The sequence below is a fragment of the Symphalangus syndactylus genome, chromosome 11 (genome assembly GCF_028878055.3).
Source record: "Symphalangus syndactylus isolate Jambi chromosome 11, NHGRI_mSymSyn1-v2.1_pri, whole genome shotgun sequence".
Classification (NCBI taxonomy): Eukaryota; Metazoa; Chordata; class Mammalia; order Primates; family Hylobatidae; genus Symphalangus; species Symphalangus syndactylus.
In genome coordinates, this window is record NC_072433.2 from 126015008 (window position 1) to 126034114 (window position 19107).

The 19107-nt window shown below is 40.3% G+C and overlaps 1 protein-coding gene across 8 annotated transcripts in view; it reads right to left on the minus strand.

Moving 5' to 3' along the window:
- Positions 1-19107, minus strand: part of CDYL2 (chromodomain Y like 2) — a 216640-nt gene that overhangs the window by 34834 nt on the left and 162699 nt on the right. For all 8 annotated transcript variants that reach the window (XM_055299666.2, XM_055299669.2, XM_055299670.2 and 5 more), the window contains one exon: positions 6384-6601. In XM_055299666.2, coding sequence (XP_055155641.1) covers positions 6384-6601 — 218 coding nt within the window. The remainder of the gene's footprint in view (positions 1-6383; positions 6602-19107) is intronic.

The following is a 19107-nucleotide window of genomic DNA, read 5'->3' on the forward strand; positions in this document are numbered from 1 at the left end:
AGACCATCGAGGCTAGGAAGAAACTGCATCAACTAATGAGCAAAATAACCAACTAACATCATAATGACAGGATCAGATTCACACATAACAATATTGACTTTAAATGTAAATGGGCTAAATGCTCCAATTAAAAGACACAGACTGGCAAACTGGATAAGGAGTCAGGACCCATCAGTGTGCTGCATTCAGGAAACCCATCTCACGTGCAGAGACACACATAGACTCAAAATAAAGGGATGGAGGAGGATCTATCAAGCAAATGGAAAACAAAAAAAGGCAGGGGTTGCAATCCTAGTCTCTGATAAAATAGACTTTAAACCAACAAAGATCAAAAGAGACAAAGAAGGCCATTACATAATGGTAAAGGGATCAATTCAACAAGAAGAGCTAACTATCCTAAATATATATGCACCCAACAAAGGAGCACTCAGATTCATAAAGCAAGTCCTGAGTGACCTACAAAGTGACTTAAACTCCCACACCATAATAATGGGAGATTTTAACACCCCACTGTCAACATTAGACAGATCAACGAGACAGAAAGTTAACAAGGATACCCAGGAATCGAACTCAGCTCTGCACCAAGCAGACCTAACAGACATCTACAGAATTATCCACCCCAAATCAACAGAATATACATTTTTTTCAGCACCACACCACACCTATTCCAAAATTTACCACACAGTTGGAAGTAAAGCTCTCCTCAACAAATGTAAAAGAACAGAAATTATAACAAACTGTCTCTCAAACCACAGTGCAATCAAACTAGAACTCAGGATTAAGAAACTCACTCAAAACCGCTCAACTACATGGAAACCGAACAACGAACAACCTGCTCCTGAATGACTATTGGGTATATAATGAAATGAAGGCAGAAATAAAGATGTTCTTTGAAACCAATGAGAACAAAGACACAACATACCAGAATCTCTGGGACACATTCAAAGCAGTGTGTAGAGGGAAATTTATAGCACTAAATGCCCACAAGAGAAAGCAGGAAAGATCCAAAATTGACACCCTAACATCACAATTAAAAGAACTAGAAAAGCAAGAGCAAACACATACAAAAGCTAGCAGAAGGCTAGAAATAACTAAAATCAGAGCAGAACTGAAGGAAATAGAGACACAAAAAACCCTTCAAAAAATTAATGAATCCAGGAGCTGGTTTTTGGAAAAGATCAACAAAATTGATAGACCGCTAGCAAGACTAATAAAGAAGAAAAGAGAGAAGAATCAAATAGGTGCAATAAAAAAATGACAAAGGGGATATCACCACCAATCCCACAGAAATACAATCTACCATCAGAGAATACTACAAACACCTCTATGCAAATAAACTAGAAAATCTAGAAGAAATAGATACATTCCTCGACAAATACACCCTCCCAAGACTAAACCAGGAAGAAGTTGAATCTCTGAATAGACCAATAACAGGCTCTGAAATTGTGGCAATAATCAATAGCTTACCAACCAAAAAGAGACTAGGACCTGATGGATTCACAGCCGAATTCTACCAGAGGTACAAGGAGGAACTGGTACCATTCCTTCTGAAACTATTCCAATCGATAGAAAAAGAAAGAATCCTCCCTAACACATTTTATGAAGCCAGCATCGTCCGGATACCAAAGCCTGGCAGAGACATAACCAAAAAAGAGAATTTCAGACCAATATCCTTGATGAACATTGATGCAAAAATCCTCAATAAAATACTGGCAAACCGAATCCAGCAGCACATCAAAAAGCTTATACACCATGATCAAGTGGGCTTCATCCCTGGGATGCAAGGCTGGTTCAACATACGCAAATCAATAAATGTAATCCAGCATACAAACAGAACCAAAGACAAAAACCACATGATTATCTCAATAGATGCAGAAAAGGCCTTTGACAAAATTCAACAACGCTTCATGCTAAAAACTCTCAATAAATTAGGTATTGATGGGACGTATCTCAAAATAATAAGAGCTATCTATGACAAACCCACAACCAATATCATACTGAATGGGCAAAAACTGGCAGCATTCCCTTTGAAAACTGGCACAAGACAGGGATGCCCTCTCTCACCACTCCTATTCAACACAGTGCTGGAAGTTCTGGCCAGAGCAATCAGGCAGGAGAAGGAAATAAAGAGTATTCAATTAGGAAAAGAGGAAGTCAAATTGTCCCTGTTTGCAGATGACATGATTGTATATCTAGAAAAGATCATCATCTCAGCCCAAAATCTCCTTAAGCTGATTAGCAACTTCAGCAAAGTCTCAAGATACAAAATCAATGTACAAAAATCACAAGCATTCTTGTACACCAATCACAGACAAACAGAGAGCCAAATCATGAGTGAACTCCCATTCACAATTGCTTCAAAGAGAATAAGATACCTAGGAATCCAACTTACAAGGGATGGGAAGGACCTCTTCAAGGAGAACTACAAACCACTGCTCAATGAAATAAAAGAGGATACAAACAAATGGAAGAACATTCCACGCTCATGGGTTGGAAGAATCAATATCGTGAAAATGGCCATACTGCCCAAGGTAATTTATAGATTCAATGCCATCCCCATCAAGCTACCAATGACTTTCCTCACAGAATTGGAAAAAACTACTTTAAAGTTCATATGGAACCAAAAAAGAGCCCGCATCGCCAAGTCAATCCTAAGCCAAAAGAACAAAGCTGGAGGCATCACGCTACCTGACTTCAAACTATACTACAAGGCTACAGTAATCAAAACAGCATGGTACTGGTACCACAACAGAGACATACATCAATGGAACAGAACAGAGCCCTCAGAAATAATGCCACATTTCTACAACTATCTGATCTTTGACAAACCTGACAAAAACAAGCAATGGGGAAAGGATTCCCTATTTAATAAATGGTGCTGGGAAAACTGGCTAGCCATATGTAGAAAGCTGAAACTGGATCCCTTCCTTACACTTTATACAAAAATTAATTCAAGATGGATTCAAGACTTAAATGTTAGACCTAAAACCATTAAAATCCTACAACAAAACCTAGGCAATACCATTCAGGACATAGGCGTGGGCAAGGACTTCATGTCCAAAACACCAAAACCAATGGCAACAAAAGCCAACATTGACAAATGGGATCTCATTAAACTAAAGAGCTTCTGCACAGCAAAAGAAACTACCATCAGAGTTAACAGGTAACCTACAGAATGGGAGAAAATTTTTGCAACCTACTCATCTGACAAAGGGCTAATATCCAGAATCTACAATGAACTCAAACAAATATACAAGAAAAAAACAAACAACCCCATCAAAAAGTGGGCGAAGGACATGAACAGACACTTCTCAACAGAAGACATTTATGCAGCCAAAAAACACATGAAAAAATGCTCATCATCACTGGCCATCAGAGAAATGCAAATCAAAACCACAGCGAGATACCATCTCACACCAGTTAGAATGGCCATCATTAAAAAGTCAGGAAACAACAGGTGCTGGAGAGGATGTGGAGAAATAGGAACACTTTTACACTGTTGGTGGGACTGTAAACTAGTTCAACCATTATGGAAGTCAGTGTGGCGATTCCTCAGGGATCTCGAACTAGAAATACCATTTGACCCAGCCATCTCATTACTGGGTATATACCCAAAGGACTATAAATCATGCTGCTATAAAGACACATGCACACTTATGTTTATAGCGGCACTATTCACAATAGCGAAGACTTGGAACCAACCCAAATGTCCAACAACGATAGACTGGATTAAGAAAATGTGGCACATATACACCATGGAATACTATGCAGCCATAAAAAATGATGAGTTTATGTCCTTTGTACGGACATGGATGAAACTGGAAAACATCATTCTCAGTAAACTATCGCAAGGACAAAAAACCAAACACCGCATGTTCTCACTCATAGGTGGGAATTGAACAATGAGAACTCGTGGACACAGGAAGGGGAACATCACAATCTGGGGACTGTTGTGGGGTGGGGGTACGGGGGAGGGACAGCATTAGGAGATATACCTAATGCTAAATGACGAGTTAATGGGTACAGCAAAACAACATGGCACATGGATACATATGTAACAAACCTGCACATTGTGCACACGTACCCTAAAACCTATAGTACAGTAAAAATAAATACATAAAAGTATTTCCCTGCCACCTAAGAAAAAAAAAAAAAGAATCAGGATCTATTTAAAACACAATAATAAAGCAATCACAAATTCAAGAGCACAGCACCTCCCACCCCACCCCACTTCCTGTGCCTCCCTGATGGTACGGGGTACACTGGGCAATACTAGGCCATTCTGTTATCCCAATGTGAGTGAGTGGCCATCTCTTGACTTCATCCCCTCAAACATACCCTTCTCATTAACCTTCCATTGCTATTATGAAAAAGACAATCCAGGATATTGCAAAGACAGAAACAGGGGTCTCGGAGTTAAATGTCTTCAGTGGCCCTGGCACTGGGATAAACAGAAGAGACAAAAGGGTGGGCAAGAACAGAACCCCTGTCCTCCTGGCACCTACTTGGTTAAGCTGTGAGACCCTAGCCCAGTTGGGTTATTTAAGCCTAAATTTTCTCATCTATACAATGTGGATCATAACAATCCTACATCAGAAAGGAGGTGATGAGATGACACGAGATAAATAGCAAATACAAGGAACAAGGAACCCCTGTTCACGGGCTGTCATCACTGTTTTCACCATTTACCACTCTACTGCCCTACCCCAGGCATCTTGTAGGTAAAGGCGGCTTCGTGGAGCATCTTCCCAGCTTTGTGCCGTCAAGAATCTGTTCCCTTCTCCCGCCATGTACCCTGTATTTTGAATGATGCTGTCAATCTCACTGTGTTAAGTATTCATTGTTTCCCTATTTTATTCACCTAAGACATAAGCATGATTAATACTTAAAAAGTAACGTAGAAAAAGCAGTAAAATAGACTTCATCAAAAATTAAAAATTTGTTTGTCAAAGGGCACTATCAAAAAAGTAAAACATCAACTCTCAGAATAGGAGAACATATTTTCAAGTCATATATCTGATAAGGGCTTACTATCTAGAGTATATAAAGAATGCTTAAAAGTCAACCATAGAAAGAAAAGTGACCTAATTTTAAAAATAGGCAAAGGATGTGAATAGAAAGAAGAGATAAATGACCAATGCACTCATGAAAGATGCCCAACATGACTAGTCATCAGGGAAATGCAAACAAAAGCCACAATGAAACACCACCTCACATGCAGTAGTATTGCTATAATAAAAAAGACAGACATAGCAAGTGTTATTGAGGATACGGAGAAACTAGAACCCTCACATACTGCTGGTCAGAACATAAAATGGGGGAGCCACTGTGGAAAACAGTTTTTGCAGTTCCTCGAAAAACACAGTTAGCAATATGACCCAGCAATTCTAAGAAATGGGATAGATTCGAGAAAATCATATTAGAAATTAGAAATATATCCAAGAAACCTGAAAATATACGTACACATGAAAACCTGTAAATAACATTTGTAGAAATATTATCCATAAAAGTCAAAAGGAGAAACAACCCAAATGTCCAACAAATAGAAAAGCCGACAGAGAAAATATAGTCTATTCATACGATGGAATATTATTTAGCCATAAAAAGAAACGAAGTATAGATACACACTACAAGATGGATGAAACATGAAAACATGTTAAGTGAAAGGAGCCAGACACAAAAGGCTACATACTGCACGTTTCCATTGATACAAACTGTCCGGAATAGGCAAATCTATAGAGACAGAAAGTAGATGAGTGGTGTCCAGGGCGTGGGGGAAAGGAGAATGGAAGTTACTATTTCATGTGGGTGAGCTTTCTCCTTGGGGTGATGAAGATGTTCTGGAATTCAATAGTGATGATGCTTGCACAACCTTGTGAATATATTAAAAATCACTGAATTGTACATTTTAAAAGGGTGAAATTTATGGTATATGAAATCAATCTGTCTCAATTATATATATAATATGTAGTAACATATATGTATTATGAACTGAGTGAGCTACACTAACTGAGTGAATTATATCTGCAGCAAAGAAATATGGCATGCTGATGACAACAAACTATAGCTGGAAAAGCCCAAGATGTGACGTTTGGATTCTGGGTCGGCCCCTTGGCTAAGACTATGTCCACGATCAGTTCAGTGAGTCCCTCTCCCCATGGTCTTCATCCATAAGATGAGAGGGTATCATTACATGGTCATAAAGATCAAATGGGATAATATATGAAAAATGATGAGCAAATTGTGCTCTGCAGTCAAGTTTTTATGCACGCTGGTTACCGTCCTCAGCTCCCTGATGGAAGGAAGGAGAAAGCCAATGTCCCATTCTGAGTGAGAAGGAGCCATAGCCCAGCCTGCCCTTCCCTCTGGCCGCCACCCCTTACCTCAGGTGTCAGGGCATTGTTATCCGAGGTCTGACTGGATAGCAGGATGTGTGTGAACCCTTCTTCCTTCCGCACGACGATGTCTCGAAACCGACAGTTGCTTTCATTCTGGCGGACACTGTACCTGAGCCTCTTGTCAAAGACGTAGTCCTTCTCTGCTTCCAGCTTCCTCTTCACCGGACTGTGCAGGTTCAATCCCCCGTTGGTCAGAGCAGAGCCTTCCAAAACCAGATAAACAATGTAAGAAACTGAAATGGGCCACGATCCTAGAAGGACGTGATCAGAGGACGTTGGGATTTCCAGTGGAAAGGTTTGGATGTGCTGGGACACACCACCTTCTCCCCGGTGCCACCCTCTGTTCTAGGAAGAAGGTGAAGAGACAGGTTGAATTCCTGCATCTCCAAATTCAGAAGAGGACCTAGAGGGCTCTTTGTGAAGGCCCTGAGCGGTCCTCTACTCTCTTCTCCCACACATCAGCTTCTGCTGAGATTCCTTGGCCACAGAGAATCCATTGGCCACCCTGAGAGGTAGCCCTCTCCACTGGTGGATGCCTATGAATGATAGGAAATTATCAATAAGAGCAAGACCAGTGGCTAACCTTTATCCAACCCGTACTATGTGCTAAGCACCATCCTCAAACACATTCATGGGCATGACCTTATTTAATATGAGAACCAGAGATGGGGCTCTGGGACCCCCCAGTGCTTCCTCGGGGGCTGCCTTGAGATGAGAGGGGTGAGTACCAAGCAGGCAATGTCCTTAGGTCTCTCTCTTCCTCTCGCAAATCAATTACAATGGCTTTGCATTTTTCTGTTTCACATATTAACATTCACAAATGGCCTGAAAGTGCCCTGCTGAAAAGGTTTGCAAACTAAAAACAGAATGATCCAGATGCATAATGGTTCCCAGTCTCCGGCCTCACACCAGATACATCAGGACCTCCAGGAAGTTCTAAAGAGAGCAAGGCCAAGCCAACACCCCCAAACCTACATCGGAAGCAGATATAGGAAGAGGCTCAAATGTGTATTTTGAAAACACTTTCCAAATACCTCCATCAAAAAAAAAAAAAAAAAAAGAAAAGAAAGAGAGAGAGAGAGAAGGAAGACACAAATTACCAATATCAGAAATGAAAGAGGGGGCATCACTATTGATCTTATAAATCATGCTACTATAAAGGACACATGCACACATATGTTTACTACAGCACTATTCACAATAGCACACACTTGGAACCAACCCAAATATCCATCAGTGATAGACTGGATTAAGAAAATGTGGCACATATACACCATGGAATACTACGCAGTCATAAAAAAGGATGAGTTCATGTCCTTTGTAGCGACATGGATGAAGGTGGAAACTATCATTCTGAGCAAACTATCGCAAGGACAGAAAACCAAACACTGCATGTTCTCACACATAGGTGGGAACTGAACAGTGAGAACACTTGGACACAGGGCGGGGAACATCACACACCTGGGCCTGTCCTGGGGTGGGGGGACGGGGAGGGATAGCATTAGGAGAAATATCTAATGTAAATGAGGAGTTAATGGGTACAGCAAACCAACATGGCACATGTATACATATGTAACCTGCATGTTGTGCATGTGTACCCTAGAACTTAAAGTATAATTTAAATAAAAAAAAAAATAAATAAAAGGATAATAAAGAAATACTAAAAAAACTGCTCTGCCCATGTATTTGATAACTTAGATGAAATTTCTTTAAAGACACAAACTTCCAAAATATACACAAGGAGAAATACATCATCTCATCTGAATAGGCCTATAAAAAAAGAAATTGAAGGTATTTCTACTAAAGAAATTGAATCCATAATTAATAATCTAACAAAGAAAGCATCAAGCCTGAAGAATTATAACAAACATTTTTGGAATAAATAATACCAGTTCTCCACAATCTATTCCAGACAACAGGTTCAGAGGAACACTTCCTAATTCACTCCATGAGGCTTGAGTTGCCCTAATACCAAAGCCAGATAAAGACATTACAAGAACACAAAATAGTAGACTGATATCTCATGAACACAGACGGAAAAATAAACTTCAGCAAAATATTAGCACATCAATGTATAAAGGGAATTATATGCCACAATCAGGTATAAGAAGCTCGTTCAGTATTTGGAAATAAATCAATGTGATCAACCATATCAATAGGCTAAAAGAAGAAAAACCATATGATCATATCAATTGATGTAGAAAAAGCAACTCACAAAATCCAGTAGAAAGGGACTTCCTCGTCCAATTGTCTCTGTTTGCAGATGACATGATTGTGTATCTAGAAAACCCCATCGTCTCAGCCCAAAATCCCCTTAAGCAACTTCAGCAAAGTCTCAGGATACAAAATCAATGTACAAAAATCACAAGCATTCTTATACACCAATAACAGACAAACAGAGAGCCAAATCATGAGTGAACTCCCATTCACAATTGCTTCAAAGAGAATAAAATACCTAGGAATCCAACTTACAAGGGATGGGAAGGACCTCTTCAAGGAGAACTACAAACCACTGCTCAACGAAATAAAAGAGGATACAAACAAATGGAAGAACATTCCATGCTCATGGGTTGGAAGAATTAATATCATGAAAATGGCCATACTGCCCAAGGTAATTTATAGATTCAATGCCATCCCCATCAAGCTACCAATGACTTTCTTCACAGAATTGGAAAAAACTACTTTAAAGTTCATATGGAACCAAAAAAGAGCCTGCATTGCCAAGTCAATCCTAAGCCAAAAGAACAAAGCTGGAGGCATCATGCTAGCTGACTTCAAAATATACTACAAGGCTACAGTAACCCAAACAGCATGGTACTGATACCAAAACAGAGATATAGACCAATGGAACAGAACAGAGCCCTCAGAAATAATGCCACACATCTACAACCATCTGATCTTTGACAAACCTGACAAAAACAAGAAATGAGGAAACGATTCCCTATTTAATAAATGGTGCTGGGAAAACTGGCTAGCCATATGTAGAAAGCTGCAACTGGATCCCTTCCTTACACCTTATACAAAAATTAATTCAAGATGGATTCAAGACTTAAATGTTAGACCTAAAACCATAAAAGCCCTAGAAGAAAACCTAGGCAATACCATTCAGGACATAGGCATGGGCAAGGACTTCATGTCTAAAACACCAAAAGCAATGGCAACAAAAGCCAACATTGACAAATGGGATCTAATTAAACTAAAGAGCTTCTGCACAGCAAAAGAAACTACCATCAGAGTGAACAGGCAACCTACAGAATGGGAGAACATTTTTGCAACCTACTCATCTGACAAAGGGCTAATATTCAGAATCTACAAAGAATTCAAACAAATTTACAAGAAAAAAACAAACAACCCCATCAAAAAGTGGGCAAAGGATATCAACAGACACTTCTCAAAAGAAGACATTTATGCAGCCAAAAGACACATGAAAAAATGCTCATCATCACTGGCCATCAGAGAAATGCAAATCAAAACCACAATGAGATACCACCTCACACCAGTTAGAATGGCAATCATTAAAAAGTCAGGAAACAACAGGTGCTGGAGAGGATGTGGAGAAATAGGAACACTTTTACACTGTTGGTGGGACTGTAAACTAGTTTGACCATTGTGGAAGATGTGTGGCAATTCCTCAGGGATCTAGAACTAGAAATACCATTCGACCCAGCAATCCCATTACTGGGCATATACCCAAAGGATTATAAATCATGCTGCTATAAAGACACATGCACACGTATGTTTATTGCAGCACCATTCACAACAGCAAAGACTTGGAACCAACCCATATGTCCCACAATGATAGAATGGATTAAGAAAATGTGGCACATATACACCATGGAATACTATGCAGCCATGAAAAATGATGAGTTCATGTTCTTTGTAGGGACATGGATGAAGCTGGAAACTATCATTCTCAGCAAACTATTGCAAGAACAAAAAACCAAACACCGCATGTTCTCACTCATAGGTGGGAACTAAACAATGAGAACACATGGACACAGGAAGGGGAACATCACACACTGGGGCCTGTCGTGGGGTGGGGGGAGGGGGGTGGGATAGCATTAGGAGATATACCTAATGTTAAATGATGAGTTAGTGGGTTCAGCACACCAACATGGCACATGTATACATATGTAACTAACCTGCATGTTGTGCACATGTACCCTAAAACTTAAAGTATAATAAAAAAAAAAAAGAAAAAAAAAGAAATGTATGAAGCCAATAAATACATGAAAAAAAGCTCATCATCACTGGTCATTACAGAAATGCAAATCAAAATCACAATGAGATACCATCTCACGCCAGTTAGAATGGCGATCATTAAGAAGTCAGGAAACAACAGTTGCTGGAGAGGATGTAGAGAAATAGGAAGCTTTTACACTTTTGGTGGGAGTGTTAATTACTTCAACCATTGTGGAAGACAGTGTGGCGATTCCTCAAGGATCTAGAACCAGAAATACCATTTGACCTAGCAATCCCATTACTGAGTATATACCCAAAGGATTATAAATCATTCTACTGTGAAGACACATGCACATGTATGTTTACTGCAGCACTATTTACAACAGCAAAGACTTGGAACCAACCCCAATGCCCGACAATGATAGACTGGATTAAGAAAATGTGGCACATATACACCATGGAATACTATGCAACCATAAAAAAGGATGAGTTCATGTCCTTTGCAGAGACATGGATGAAGCTGGAAACCATCATTCTCAGCAAATGAACACATGAAGAGAAAACCAAACACCGCATATTCTCACTCGTAAGTGAGAGTTGAACAACGAGAACACATGGACACAGGGAGAGGAACATCACCCACTGGGGCTTGACTGGGGGTGGATGGCTAGGGGAGGAATAGCATTAGAAGAAATACCTAATGTAGATGACAGGTTGATGGGTGTAGCAAACCACCACGGCACGTGTATACTTATGTAACAAACCTGCACGTTATGCATGTGTATCCCAGAACTTAAAGTACATATTTAAAAAAAATCCTTTAGTTCCTAAAAAGCACAAACTTGAAAAAAGGGGGAAACGAAAGGGACTTCTTCAATTTGGTAAAGAACATCTACAAAATACTTACAGATAATGTCATACTTAGTGGTGAGAAACTGGATGCTTTGCCCTTAAGATCTGAAATAAGAAAAAGATGTTCTCTCTCTTTTTCAACATCACACTGAGAGTCCTAGCTATTGCAGAAACATTTTTTAAGGGAAATAAAAGCATATAAAGTTTGGGAAGAAATAAATAAAACGATTTTGGTCCACAGACAACAAGACTGTCTACATAGAAAGTACGAAAGAACTGGATTAACGAAAAAAGAAAAAAAGAAAAACAACTACTCCTGAACTAATAAGCAAACACTGCAAGGTCACAGAATACAAGGTTAACAGACAAAAGTCTGTTACTTTTGCACATACCAGCAATGAGCAACTGGAACTTGACGTTTTTAAAAAAAATACTAAGTTTTGGTATTCAATAGTACAATAGAGAGATCATACTTAACAATAATTTATTGCATATTTCAAAGTAGCTAGAACAGAAGAATTAGAATGTTCCCAAAACAAACACAAGACAAATGTTTGAGGTGATGGTTATCTCAATTACCCTGATTTGATCATTACACACCGTATGCAAGTATCTAAGTATCACATGTATTCCAAAAATACGTACAACTATTATATGTAAATGTTAAAACTTTAAAAAATATTGTTTATGACAGCATCCAAAACAGGAAATACTTAGATATAAATGTAACAAAATATGTACAAAATCCATATGTGAAATATTGTAAAATTCTGATGAAACAAAGAATATCTAAGTAAATGGAGAAATAGTCTGTGTTAATGAACTGAAAGACTCAATTTTTTTTTTTCTTGAGACAAGATCTTGCTGTGTCACCCAGGCTGGAGTATAGTGCTGCTATCACAGCTCACTGCAGCCTCAACCTCCCAGGCTCAAACTATATTCTCTCCTCAGCCTCCCAAGTAGCTGGGACTACAGGCATGCGGTAACACACCTGGCTATTTTATTATTTTTCGCAGCGACAGGGTCTCACTATGTTGCCTAGGCTGGTCTCAAATTCCCAACCCCAAGCAATCCTCCCACCTCAGGCTCCCAAAGTGCTGGGATTATAGGGCGTGTGGCACCACACTTGGCCAAGACTCAGTATTTTTAACATGTCATTTCTTCCCAACTTGATCTATAGACTCAATGTAATCCCAATTCAAATCCCAGCAAGCTATTTTGTAGATATTGGCAAACTGATTCTAAACTTTATTTGGGAAGGCAAAAGACCTAGGTAATACTGATGAGTAAGAATCCACTTGGAGGACTCACACTACCCAATTCCAAGACTTACTATAAAGCTAAAGTAATCAAGACAGCGTGGTGTTGTTGAAAGAAGAGATACATGCATCAATGGTATATAATAGACGACCCAGAAATAGATCCACAGCAATATACTGAGGTGATCTTTGGCAAAGAAATAAAGACAATTCGATGGAGAGAGGATAGTTTTTCTCAACAAATGGTACTGGAACAAATGGATGTCCATTTGAAAGCGGGAAAAAAAGAACCTAGACACAAACCTTGTACTTTTCAAACAAAAATTAACTCAATATGAATCATAGACCTAAATGTAAAATGCAAAATTATAAAGCTCCTAGAGGATAGTACAGGAGAAACCCTAGGGAACTTGGGTTTGCACTGAGTTTTTAGATATGACACTAAAAACATGATCCGTGAAATCAAAAATGGTTAAATTGCACATTACAAAGAATATAAACAAAATAATTTCAATAATTTTAAAATGGGCAAAATATCTGAAGAGACACCTCAACAAAGAAGTTATACAAATGACAAGCATTTTGAAATGACATTCACCATCATTTTTCATTACGGAACTAAAGCAAGGAAATTAAAGCCAGGAGATACGACTACACACACATTAGATTAGCTAACATCCAAAAACCCAATAACATCAATAGCTGGAAAGGATGCCGAGTGACGGGAATGCTCATTCACTGCTGGTGGGCATATAAAATGGCACAGCTACTTTGTAAGACAGTTTTGTCTTTTCTTAAAAAGCTAAACATAGTCTTACCATACCAACCAGCAACCACCATTCCTAGGTATTCACCCTAATGATGTGAAATCTTATAGTCACAAAACAAAACCAAAACACAAAAAAACTGCAGCTTTATTCAAAGCACCAAAAATTGGAAACAATCATTGTGTCCTTTAATAAGTGAAGGGATAAACAAACTGTGGTACATCCATAATACAGAATATTATTCAGCAATAAAAAATGAGTTATGAGGGAATGGAGCAAGATGGCAGAATAGAAGGCTCCATGGATTGTCCCCTCCCCCCTGCAAGGACATCAAGTTAACAACTGTCTACACACAAAAAAACTACCTTCATAAGCACAAAAAATCAGGTGAGCACTCACAGGACCTGGTTTTAACTTTATATTGCTGAAAGAAGCACCAAAGAGGTAAGAAAAACAGTCTTGAATCACAAATGCCACCCCCCTCCCCTCCCCCTGCAGCAGTAGTGTGGTATGGAAAGCATGTTTGTGCACTGTGGAAAGGGAGAGGGTAGCAACTGTGAGGCACTGAACTCACTGTTGCCCTGTTATAGCAGAAAGCAAAACCATACCAAACTCAGCTGATGTCTACCCACGGAGGGAGCATTTAGACCAGCCCTAGCCAGGGCGGAATCACTGATATCCCAGTGGTCAGAACTTGAGTTCCTGCAAGTCTTGCCACAATGGGATAAAGTGCTCTGGGGCCCTAAATAAAGTTGAAAGGCAGTCTAGGCCACAAGGACTAGACCTCCAAGGCCAATCCTAGTCCTAAATGGGCCCAGAGCCAGTAGACTCAGCGGGCACACAACCCACTGAGACACCAGCTGGGGTGGCTACGGGAATGCTGGTATCACCACTCTCCTAACACCAGACTGCACACCTCAAGTCTCCAAAACAGATCCCCCCTTTCCACTTGAGGAGAGGAGAGAGAAGAGTGGGGAGGACTTTGTGTTGCATTTTGGATAACAGCTCAGTCACAGCAGGATGGGGCACTGGTCAGAGTCATGAGGCCCAGTCTGCGCCAGAAGGGAACCTGCTGCCTTCAAAGGAAGGATCCCATCTTGGAAGGATTCATCACCTGCTAACTGAAGAGCCCTGAATAACCAGCAGCAATATACAGGTACCACGTCGAGGGCCTTGGGTAAGACTCTGAGACTTGGTGGCTTCAGGTAAGACTCAGCACATTCCCATCTGTGGCGGCTATGGGGAGAGATAAATACCTAACTCTTCAATTCCCAGACACAAACATCTACAAGAATCAAGACCATCCAGGAAAACGTGACCTCACCAAATAAGGCACCAGGTACTAATCCTGGAGCAAGGGAGATACGTGACCTTTCAGGCAGAGAATTCAAAGTAGCTGTTTTGAGGAAACTCAGAGAAATTAGAAATAACACAGAGAAGGAATCCAGACTTCGATCAGATAAATTTAACAAAGAGATTGAAATAATTAAAAAGAATCAAGCAGAAATTGTATAGCTAAAAAATGTAACTGGCATACTGAAGAATGTAGCAGACTCTGAATAGCAGAATTGAACAAGCATAAGAAAGAATTAGTGAGCTTGAAGACAGCCTACTTGAAAATATACAGTCAGAGGAGATAAAAGAAAAAGGAATAAAAAACAGTGAAGCCTGTCTACAGGATCTAGAAAATAGCCTCAAAAGGGCAAATCTAAGAGTTATTGGCCTTAAAGAGGAAGTAGGGAAAAAGATGGGAGTGGAAAGTTTATTCAAAGAGATAGTAACAGAGAACTTCCCAAGCCTAGAGAAAGATATCAATATCCAAGTACAAGAAGGTTACAGAAGACGAAGCAGATTTAACCCAAATAAGGCTAACTCAAGGCATTCAATAATCAAACTCCCAAAGCTTGAGGATAAAGAAAAGATTCTAAAAGCAGCGAGAAAAAAGAAACAATATACAATGTAGGAGCTTTAATACATCTGGCAGCAAACTTTTCAGTGGAAACTTTACAGGTCAGGAGAGAGTGGCATGACATATTTAAAGTGCTAAAGGAAAAAAACAAAACAAAAAACAAAACACAAAAAAAACCTTTTACCCTAGTACAGTACATCTGGTGAAAATACCCTTCAAACACGAAGGGGGAATAAAGACTTCCCCATACAAACAAAAGCCGAGAAATTTTATCAACACCAGCTCTCTCCTACAAGAAATGCCTAAAGGAAGCACTTCAATCAGAAAGAAAAGGATGTCAATGAGCAATAAGAAATCATCTGAAGGCACAAAACCCACTGGCAATAGTAAGTTCACAGAAAAAACAGAACACTATAACACTGTAACTATGGGATGTAAACCACTCTTATCAAACAGAAAGACTAAACAATGAACAGGTCAAAAATAATAACTACAACAACTTTTCAAGACATAGTACAATAAGATATAAATAGAAACGCAAGTTAAAGAGCAGGGGGATGAAGTTAAGGTATAAAATATTTATTAGTGGCCAGGTGTGGTGGCTCACGCCTGTAATCCCAGCACTTTGGGAGGCCGAGGTGGGTGGTTCACTTGAGGTCAGGAGTTCATGACCAGACTGGCCAACATGGTGAAACCCCGTCTCTACCAAAAATGCAAAAATTAGCTGGGCATGGTGGCGTGCCCCTGTAATCCCAGCTACTTGGGAGGCTGACATGGGAGAATGGCTTGAAGCAGGAGGTGGAAGTTGCAATGAGCCAAGATCTCACCACTGCACTCTAGACTGGGTAACAGAGTGAGACCCTATCTAAAAAAAATTATATATTTATTAGTTTGTTACTTTCTTTATGCAAATAGTGCTGTTATAAGCTTAAAATAATGAGATATAAGATATTATTTGCAAACCTCATTGAATTAGTCCGTTTTCATGCTGCTGATAAAGACATCAGGTAGACTGGGAAGAAAAAGGGGTTTAATTGGACTTACAGTTCCACGTGGCTGGGGAGGCCTCCGAATCATGGCGGGAGGTGAAAGGCACTTCTTACATGGCAGTGGCAAGAGAAAATGAGGAAGATGCAAAAGTGGAAACCCCGGATAAAACCATCAGATCTCATGAGACTTATTCACTATGATGAGAACAGTATAGGGAAAACTGCCCCCATGATTCAAATTATCTCCCACTGGGTCCCTCCCACAATTATGGGAGTTATGGGAGTACAATTCAAGATGAGATTTGAGTGGGGACACAGAGCTAAACCATATTATTCCACCCTCAGCCCCTCCAAATCTCATGTCCTCATATTTCAAAACCAATCATGCCTTCTGAACAGGCCCCCACAGTTTTAACTCATTTCAGCATTAACCCAAAAGTTGGCACTGCAAAGTCTCATCTGAAACAAGGTAAGTCCCTTCTGCCTATAAGCCTGTAAAATCAAAAGCAAGCTAGTTACTTCCTAAACACAATGGGGGTACAGGTACTGGGTAAATACAGCTATTCCAAATAGGAGAAATTGGCCGAAACAAAAGGGTTACATGGCCCATGCAAGTCCAAAATCCAGCAGAGCAGTCAAATTTTAAAGCTCCAAAATGATCTCCTTTGACTCCAGGTCTCATATCCAGGTCATGCTGATTCAAAAGGTGGGTTCCCACGGTCTTGGGCAGCTCCACCCCTGTGGCTTTGCAGGGTTCAGCCTCTCTCATGGCTGCTTTAACATGTTGGCAATGAGTGTCTGCAACTTTTCCAGGTGCCCAGCACAAGCTGTCAGTGAATTTACCATTCTGGGGTCTGGAGGATGGTGGTCCTTTTTTCACAGCTCCACTAGGCGGTGCTCCCACAGGGACTCTGTGTGGGGGCTGTGAGCCCATATTTCCCTTCTACACGCCTTAGCAGAGGTTCTCCATGAGAGCCCTGCCCCTGCAGCAAACCTGCGTGGGCATCCATGCATTTCCACACATTTTCTGAAATCCAGGTGGAGGTTCCAAACTCCAGTTCTTGACTTCTGTGCACTCATAGGCTCAACACCACATGGAAAACGCCAAGGCTTGGGGCTTGCACCCTCTGAAGCCATGGCCCAAGCTGTATGTTGGCCCCTTTCAGCCACAGCTGGAGCAGCTGGGCCACAGGGCACCAAGTCCCTAGGCTACACACAGCAACAGGACCCTGGGCCCAGCCTACAAAACCATTTTCCCCTAGGCCTCCAGGCCTGTGACGGGAGGGTCTACTGTGAAGACCTCTGGCATACCCCGGAGACATCTTCCCCACTGTCTTGGGGATTAACATTCAGCTCCTCGTTACTTATGCAAATTTCTGCAGTTGGCTTGAATTTCTCCTAAAAAATGAAAATGGGTTTTCTTGTCTATCACACTGTCAGGCCACAAATTTTCCAAACTTTTATGCTCTGTTTCCCTTTTAAAACTGAATGCTTTTAACAGCACCCAAGTCACCTCTTGAACGCTTTGCTGCTTAGAAATTTCTCCCAAGAGACACCCTAAATCATCTCTCTCAAGTTCAAAGCTCCACAAATCTCTAAGGCAGGGCCAAAATGCCACCAGTTGCTTTGCTAAAACATAACAAGTGCCACCTTTGCTCCAGTTCCCAACAAGTTCCTCACCTCCATCTGAGACCACCTAAGCCTGGACCTTATTGTCCATATCACTTACCAGGTTTTTGGTCAAAGACATTCAACAACTCTCTAGGAAGTTGCAAACTTTCCCACATTTTCCTGTCTTCTTCTGAGCCTTCCAAACTGTTCCAACCTCTGCCTGTTACCCAGTTCCAAAGTCACTTAAACATTTTCAGGTATCTTTTCAGCAACATCCCACTCTACTTGTACCAATTTCAAGCTGCTGATAAAGACACTGGGTAGACTGGGGAACAAAAGAGGTTTAATTGGACTCAACAGTTCCACATAGCTGTGGAGGCCTCAGAATCACGGCGGCATGCGAAAGGCACATCTCACATGGCAGTGGCAAGATAAAATGAGGAAGATGCAAAGGTGGAAACCCCTGATAAAACCATCAGATCTTGTGATACTTATTCACTACCATGAGAACAGTATGTGGGAAACTGCCCCCATGATTCAAATTATGACTTCAAACTATACTACAAGGCTAAAGTAACCAAAACAGCATGGTACTGATACCAAAACAGAGATATAGACCAATGGAACAGAACAGAGCCCTCAGAAATAATTCCACACATCTACAACCATGTGATCTTTGACAAACCTGACAAAAACAAGAAATGGGGAAACGATTCCCTATTTAATAAATGGTGCTGGGAAAATTGGCTAGCCATAAGTAGAAAGCTGAAACTGGATCCCTTCCTTACGCCTTATACAAAAATTAATTCAAGATGGATTAAAGACATAAATTTTAGACCTAAAACCATAGAAACCCTAGAAGAAAACCTAGGCAATACCATTCAGGACACACGCATGGACAAGGACTTCATGTCTAAAACACCAAAAGCAATGGCAACAAAAGCCAACATTGACAAATGGGATCTAATTAAACTAAGGAGCTTCTGCACAGCAAAAGAAACTACCATCAGAGTGAACAGGCAACCTACAGAATGGGAGAAAATTTTTGCAATCTACTCATCTGACAAAGGGCTAATATCCAGAATCTACAAAGAACTCAAACAAATTTACAAGAAAAACACAACCCCATCAACAAGTGGG